Source organism: Pholis gunnellus (genome assembly GCF_910591455.1).
Source record: "Pholis gunnellus genome assembly, chromosome: 15".
Classification (NCBI taxonomy): domain Eukaryota; kingdom Metazoa; phylum Chordata; class Actinopteri; order Perciformes; family Pholidae; genus Pholis; species Pholis gunnellus.
The window spans coordinates 20,497,542-20,505,543 of record NC_136542.1 but is presented as its reverse complement, the minus strand read 5'-3'; the positions used below and the strand labels follow the sequence as shown (position 1 = coordinate 20,505,543).

The 8,002-nt window shown below is 41.8% G+C and overlaps 2 protein-coding genes across 2 annotated transcripts; one reads left to right on the top strand and one right to left on the bottom strand.

Annotated features, from left to right (window-relative positions):
* Nucleotides 1-588: 588 nt before the first annotated feature.
* On the top strand, nucleotides 589-3,197 carry fam177a1 (family with sequence similarity 177 member A1). Its single transcript, XM_079174155.1, has 5 exons — nucleotides 589-700; nucleotides 1,158-1,334; nucleotides 1,415-1,481; nucleotides 1,721-1,818; nucleotides 2,001-3,197. Exons 1-5 carry the CDS (start codon nucleotides 632-634, stop codon nucleotides 2,214-2,216), a joined length of 627 nt encoding a protein of 208 aa, XP_079030281.1. The 5' UTR covers nucleotides 589-631; the 3' UTR covers nucleotides 2,217-3,197.
* Nucleotides 3,198-3,836: 639 nt separating this feature from the next.
* Nucleotides 3,837-7,733, bottom strand: ppp2r3c (protein phosphatase 2, regulatory subunit B'', gamma). Its single transcript, XM_079175109.1, has 13 exons — nucleotides 7,543-7,733; nucleotides 7,305-7,429; nucleotides 6,925-7,029; nucleotides 6,709-6,821; nucleotides 6,099-6,196; nucleotides 5,819-5,889; nucleotides 5,560-5,692; nucleotides 5,387-5,442; nucleotides 5,027-5,102; nucleotides 4,804-4,940; nucleotides 4,508-4,645; nucleotides 4,355-4,414; nucleotides 3,837-4,269 (listed from the first exon to the last, which is right to left on the bottom strand). The coding sequence occupies exons 1-13, from the start codon at nucleotides 7,607-7,609 to the stop codon at nucleotides 4,075-4,077; spliced, it is 1,374 nt and encodes a 457-aa protein (XP_079031235.1). The 5' UTR covers nucleotides 7,610-7,733; the 3' UTR covers nucleotides 3,837-4,074.
* Nucleotides 7,734-8,002: the final 269 nt, after the last annotated feature.

The window sequence follows — 8,002 nt, the reverse complement described above, 5'->3', positions numbered from 1 at the left end:
CTCATTATAGGTTTTTAAAATCTTAACCTGCAGAGTAACTAGACACTGTAGATACATTTAGTGGAATACAATTTTGAGTAGAGGTAACATAAAATGAAAATACTCAAAGAAAGTACCAGTACAGCACTTGAGTTGTGTTTCCTTCTGACACCGTTTATAATGTTGGTAGTAATCTTGTTATTAATTATTGTTGATTTAGTTTTCTACATTTGTCTTCATTCCACCTAATGTCTAACTTATTTATAATTTATTTATTAGTTTGTTTCATTTTTTTCTCAAGATGCACACTAATTGTGTTGACTTATATGACTTATATGTGTAAATATCTATCAACAATGGTTCAACAGTTTATTTCTCCTTTCTTGGTTTATTGAGGATAAAATCAATAAATACATTTATTTAAGAAGAGCATGTAAAATGTACGTCTCTCTTTTTTAAAAGTGTGCAGAACAGTTACTACCAAACATAAACGTGTACAAGATAATATAAGAGTGTACAGCAGGGCTGAATTTATGCCATCAAACAAACCGGGTTTTGAACAAAAAGCTTTTATTCTGAAGAAATTATAAAGGAAGTGGTGCTAGCGGAACCCTGGCAACCGGATCGTGGTGAGGTGGAAGAAGTGACTGAGATGGCAGATTTGTCTTTGTATTTAACTAATGTCAATGTTTCACTGGGGCAAACTATGGACACGGATAAGGTTAGTCTGTGCGACACTACTTTGACCACATTCCGTGTTTGTGAATGAAAAAAACAAATACCTTTTAGATTAATAGCGAATTACTTCCTTAGCTAAGAAGCTAACCGTCAACAAACACAAAGTAGCTAACTTAGCTAACAGCTAATTTACGAACATTTACGTGAACATTTGGGACGTTACTTACCACACTGTAGTTACACAGTGTAGTGTAGTTACAGTGTAAATAACTTGACTAACCATAAGTTACATATGACGTTAGTTAAATAACTTTGCTTCGCAGTTACATTTTTTTATGTTTGATGTTTTATGAGTTTATTCTGCCAGACTGTGGGAGGGCACATCAAACAAGAATATCTTTTAGCACGTTTGTACCTGGCTTATCGGCACCATTTACATAGGCTAATAATAATATACTGCATATTACTAATATTAATGGTGGTATTATCTGTTTTGACAGAATCCAGCAGGGCCGACAGACTTGGAGCGGGTGGAGATGGGAGACTCTGCCGGGAGGCAGGTGAAGGTCCCCCGCAGGACCATCTTCTTCGCCAGCGGGGAGACCATGGAGGAGTACAGCACCGATGAAGAGGAAGAGGAGGAGCCCTTGAAGAGAGAACTCGTCACTGTTGACGCGGTAGGTTCAGATTTGTGCTTTCTGTGATTGACCAGCAGACGTGTGGTCTAATTGTCATGTTCTCATCATGTGTATTCTAGTCCAAACTGACCTGGGGTCCGTACTTCTGGTTCCACATGTGGAGAATGGGCACCTCCACTATCTCAGGTAAAGGAGTCTACTGTCTCAGCAGGCATTCACGCTAGCAAGGACCAATCGCATCCTACTACGTTCTGAAATATCAAGTGATCTCACAGTCAGAGAAGTCAATACTTGTTATAAATGCTCTGCGGAAATACTGGAATATTAGCAGTATTGGATGTGTTTCACAGCGTGTTTCACACTTGAATTGTACTCTGCTGTTTTTGATATCGTCATGTTGTTTATCTGTGCTTTTTTTCTTGTAGTGTGTGACTACATGGGCGAGAGACTGGCCTCTCTGTTCGGCATCACCTCTCCTAAATACCAATATGCTATTGATGAGTACTACCGTATAAAGAAAGAGGTAGGACATGCTCACATGCACATCCTTGGGTTCCACATGTCAATTTCTTATGCAAATGTGAATAAAGTCAGATCATTTTAAAAGCTACTTACAGAGAGGCAGGAGCAAGAAAACAAACATAATTTATATTAGTATGAAATGCAACTTACACTGGTGTGTCCGCCCCCCCCCCCCCCCCGCAGGAGGAGGAGGAAGACGAGGACAACCGTCTGTCCGAGACGGCGGAGCGTCGGTTCGCGGAGCAGCGAAGAGGCGAGCAGGAGGATCCTCATCCTGCTACCGTGGAGCAGCCGGAAGCTTCCGGAGCCTCCTTTGTAAACATCAGCTTTGATCTGGAACCTGAACCTCCTCTCAACCCCGCAGACACCAACAGAGTCCCCTCTCCCCTCCCCTCCTGAAAACTGACTCTCAAGAGTCAAACCACCAACATTAAACCGAAACACAAAACCTTAATTTCCGTAGCAGTATAGATTAATAGGGCTGTAATATTTTCTATGTTTTTATTTTATAAACAGAACTTCTTAGTACACAGTGCAGGGAAAAAAGAAAGGGCTGTGGAAGTGACTGCACTAGCCTTATGTGTGAATGTGTATGGTGTGAAATTGTATGCAAGATTGAGACGTTTCTATTTGCTGACCACACGGGGCTCAGCTCACTCTGAATTGACAGCAGTTGAGAGTGGGAGTGGAAAACATGCTGGATTTGAATCCTATGGAGGAAATAGTCACCAATCGATTTGTTCATCGGTTTATAAACGGATCTGAACTCAACAGAAAAAGAATGAGCCTCACCTCTGGTGTCAGCAGCAACATGAACAGACACACGTTACACCTGCTGTGTGATTGTTGATCCTGCTACTGTATGTAAGCAACGTCAGACATTTTGCAAGTTCAGCCAGTTTTGTAAAGGCGGGTCCTGATTTGTCCCCTCGGTCTCTTTCTGTGCTTCTTGTCTCTGACATGGTTGTCTACACTCATCATGTGCATCGTTAAAGTGGAAGAGGGATGGCTCGTTTTTGACTGCCACGCTATAAAGATAAGCAGGGAATGATGACATTGCCGCTTCGGCCTTCTGATAGTCACGAGCACTGTGCCTTCCTGCTCTTAGAACAGGACTCATGTAAAATGCTGAGCTGTTAACTAGGAGGCCTGTTAATCCAAGAGCTCAATTCATAGGTGTGATGCTTGGTTTGGTATATTAATTGGTAATATCCTGGTCCCCTCCAGAGCAGGAGATCTGACGGCTAAAATGTGGCGTTTTATTAAACATTTACAGTTTTCTTTTGGGGCCCTCCTGGTAAGCTTTATATATAGGAAGTGTTTCTGTGGTAATGCTTAAAACTGTCATGGAAAGTGAACGAATACATTGATCTACCTTCATTTGTACGTGTGTTGTGTGTTCATTCTTAAAGTGTCCTTCTGGAAGCCTTCATACGAGTGTTTAGCTGCTGAGACGGAGCTATCATAAGCTTCTTATTGATTATTTATATCCACTGACATGGCCTCAGATGTCAGTGTTTAGCGTACTGCTTTGCAAAATGACCAGCTCAACAAGAGCGTTTAACTTGATACGTTTGTTAAAAACATTTTGTGTGTGAATGTCTTTCACTCGTCAATGAAGGATATTATTCATGCTTTGTGTAAAAAGGGCCAACATATATGCAAAAGTTATTTTAACAAACCTTTAATGAATATGTATATACATATTTATATTTTATTTGTTTTAATAAAACATTTAAACATTCGGTGGAGCTTTGTTTTTTATCATTATACATAATGAAGGACTTGTGTTATGAAGGAATTAACCAGCTGGTCATTCCTAGAAGCTTAATCATATACTAGGCATTCAAATCGTGAAGGGTTTTATGACATCCCAACCATCTTATCTAATAAATAATGTTCATTTACAGTCTTAAATGACTTTATGAAGCTCCCTCTCATGGCTCAGCTCTACAGCATGAAATCTAAAAACAGCAGCTTTTGATCTCAGTGGGTGTAAATGAAAACATTTAGGCATCGTCACAAAAGGAAACATTTATTTTAAAGAGGTAAATGAAAAAACATGGTCTTCTTTACAGGAAAATACAGAATATTTGCAAAGCAGAATGTCTGCTGCTTTCCTCCATTTCCTCAAGGTTTTCACAATGTCCATATCTAGCTAAAACGTACCCAGGGGGTCCTGAGTCAGCAGTAAGAGTTCAGGTGTCCTTTAGGTAACAGGGGTGCCTCTACCACACTTCAGCCCCCAAAATCATCTTCAGCTGTCGTCGAGGTCAGCCGTGTTGCTGCCGTCGCTGTCGTTGGCCACCAGCACCTCTCTGTTCTCGTAGGTCCAGAAGCCGTTGAGGTCGATCAGGATGCTGGTGACGGTATCGCCCTGGCAACTGTTCACCAAGTCCTGAAGAGTGATCTTGTACGGGTCTTTGGGCTTCACCATGTCAAAGATCTCATCCTGAGGACGAGGCAGGGATCAAAATGTTCATCTTTCTTTCTTTTTTACCCCCAAAACAAAGTGTGTGTGTGTGTCTAGAATCTACCTTAACATCCTGGAAGGTGACAGGCTCCTGACCGTGGAGTTTCATCTGCTCCTGAATGGCCTGAAAGCACACAACAGTATCATTACACACTGACACAAGCTACAAGCTAGGTCCAAGCCTTAAAAAGAGTCCGGAGCTCGGATGATAATTTACCCTGAAGAAATAGTTGAGGGAGAAGACGTTGAGGTATCCCTGATTGTCCATGTCCAGAAGTTTAAAAATATACTGCAACGCCGCAGGCTCCTTCCTGTTTTCCAACGCCAATACAAAGTCTAGATAGGTCTTATAGTCCTGAGACAGGAGGAGAAAAACACAATTATTACCCATGGGAGATTTTGGACTGCCATCATTAAAACACCACTGGGCAACGCAACAGTTGCAGAAAGCTGGAGAATGACTGACGGGGGGGCATTGGAGCCGTATGGCCTAGGTACTGTGTTTGATTGTACCATTTCTCCGTCGTAGGTGAGACACTCCTGAAACACTCTGTCCAGGAAGACCGAGGTGAGCGTCGCCGTGCCATAGCGAGAAAGCTCCTCTTTGCTCAACATGCCGTTGTGGTCCTTGTCCAGGTTGAGGTACTGGCCTGTGGAGACACAAAGATACAAAACATCCAGCAAACGTTCGATTGGAGGCTGGAAACCTGACATTCACGCAGAGACGTTTTCTCACCGTAGACTCGGAGAGCGGAGGGGGCCGAGAACCAGTTAGACTCCTGACTCTCTTTAGAAAGCTCCTCGTCTCTCAGCTAAGAGCCCAGAGGAGAAGACAGTGTGAGAGAAAAGAAGCCAAACATTACACAAGCCGGCCTCTACAGTTGTGGGAGAATTGCTTTACAATGAATCTGCCTTTGTAATGTTGGACGGTTTCATATAAGAAGAAATAACATTTATCCATAACATACAGCTACAAAATGTCCTGTAATTGTCCCTTTAAAAAAACATGTTTTTCATCCTTTAACTGCCCGCTTTTATTGTAGAAACAGAATAAATGAATAACATCTTATCAGTGATAGAGCAAAACAAATTCTACCTCCAATAAGTCGTCCAGAAAACTGCAGGCCAATATATCCTGGATTTTAATCTTTCCTGAAGAAGACAAAACAGAGACACAAACCTCCTCACTACAAAGACTTTGTAAACTCAGCCTCTCTAAAGCCCAACATTCAGTGCTACATGTTCACCATGTGTGGGGTTCAGGCTCACCTGTTCGGAGGGGGTCGAGGAAGAAGAAGAACTTTCGAACAGCGGTGCAGACGTAGAAAGAGTAGAAGGACTTCTCCAGTCCGTCCAGCTGAGGCAGAGTGGGGATCAGCTCCAGGATGTAGTTCTCCAGATCCTACCCAGAACAACGGCCTTTTCATTTCACTACTAAAGGAAGCCATTCATCTCCTACTGGCTGCTCATTGCTTTAAAGAGGAAACACCTTTTCTTAAAATGTGTGGTTAGTGATGGAAATGCTCACCGACTCTCTGAGGTGGCCCTGTCCTGCGACGTCATACAGACTCAGACCTATCCGGGTCTGATGCAGCCAGACTGGATGTACAGAGAGAATAGAAATGAGCAACATTCAGTGACAAGATATTCACCAGTTTAGATCAATCCAGGTAAGGAAACTGGGCTGGGAGTTACTAGTCTTTTTGTTTGTTGTTCTACCATCTCAAGATATATTCTACTTATTTATCTTTGCTCACTGATAAACATGTAAAAAGTGACAAAGTAGACGAGAACATGGCGGTCCAGACCTTTCCTCATGACGTAGTTAAAGAACTGCATGATGGAGATCCTGCCGTAAGGGTCGCTATGGAGCAGCTTGGAGTACACTCTGGCAGTGAAGAATTTTCTGAAGGAAAGAGGAGAGAAGAGGCGAGGAATTGTTACTGTTAATACCATGACGCTGTTAGATCTGCTGTGAACATGTGTCTTCCCCTAGATACAGAGCTATCTTAGCTGGATTTGACTTTTCCAGACCTTTCCAAGATTCAGTTGTTCTCTGCTTCAACCTCAAAGACAGATTTCTCCCCACAGTGGACCCACATTGACATATTAACCACCCGTGTCCACTTCCTGGTTCAAAAGTTCATTTTTTTTGTCACAGTGGCCAGATGCAACTTGTAGCAGTGGTGGTTGCATTTTCAATGCAATTAGGATTTTATGTTTTTGCTGAATATAAAGTCATCCAACCCTGTCAACACATTGACACCAGACAGATATAAAGTAATGGTGACAGGGGGATTTTCCAAAATCAACCTTTGATCTAGGATCAATATAAGAAGACATAAAACAAGATTGGCACAACAGGGTTTTACCCAAACCGTGCAGTGAGCCATTAAACCTCTACTTCCTGTTACTTACTGGCACTTGGGCCCGGCCTTCTCCCCCACCTGCAGGTAGGCTTCATAGCTGATCATGGCCTCCTCTCCACTCACTGGAGGCACCTGGTGCTTGTCGAGCAGAAACCACAGATTCTACAGACAAGACAAACAGGAAGATAAAAGGACAACAAAGCAGAAGGGCCTACACTGTACACAAGTCATTTTAACTGCGCGTGTGTGTGTGTGTGTATTTGACCTGTAGTTCCTCATTATCCAGCAGTTCTCTGCTCTTCCTCTGGAGGAAGACGGCTCTGGATTCCTCTCTCAGTTTCTGTAGTAATACTTCATCCTCTGCTGGTAGCTGCACAACATCATCATCATCATCATCATCACCTATGTTCTGGTCACATATATCATTAATACAATCTAGAGTGCCCTGCAATAAAATAGCTTGTCCAAATTAATCTTGTAGTTTTATTATTTTTTTCTTCAAATGGAAAAAGATAATTATTTGACAGATGGAGTTAGTGATGGCACAGAGTTTAGTCACCCGTCTTGTACCATAACACAATCAAACCTGACACGAATGATTGGGTTTTCATATGTTATGCAAAAGTATATAGTATATATATATACCCTGTAGTAGAATCGTGGGATGTTCGTGTAGGACTTGTCTTTGTCGCCTCCTCCCTTCCACTCTGTGTAGTATTTGGTGAACAGCTCCGTTTCTTCTGCTTTCTTCTCCTCGTCGCTTCTGTCGTCTGAGCAGCAACATGGACACGGAGAGAGAGAAGTTAGTGTTGGCTTAGCTAACCAACGACTTTAGCTATCGATCCAAAGGAGTTATGAAACGTTACTTTACATTCTGTCTCACCTTTTTTCGTGTTTGCTAACCTCCTTTTCAAAATATCCACCCATTGAGTCTCTTGGTCTTTAGCCATAATGTTACCGTCTCCCAAGTGAATCAAATATTTCGGCAGTACAACCTTTCCATCCCTAAAGTTAAAACAGTGCAAAGAAGACTTGTATAAAGTATCCAGGCCACCAAAATATGGGACAATGTCAAGTTGCTGACTGAACATGTATGTGGTTTCCGGTTTGGATTTACTATTTCAAAATAAAAGCATAATGTTAATACATTTGGGAAACGCAAACCGCACAAAAGCTGAGGCATTAACGTTTATGCACTTCAAAACAGTTTCTATCAATTCAAATACAAATAGTAATAACGAAGTCAGCTATGCAATCATAAAAATAAGCCTCAATTTTATTTTAAACCAAATAAAATCGAAGGGATGACACACAAGCAAGATTCGAAATTAATTAGAATAGAT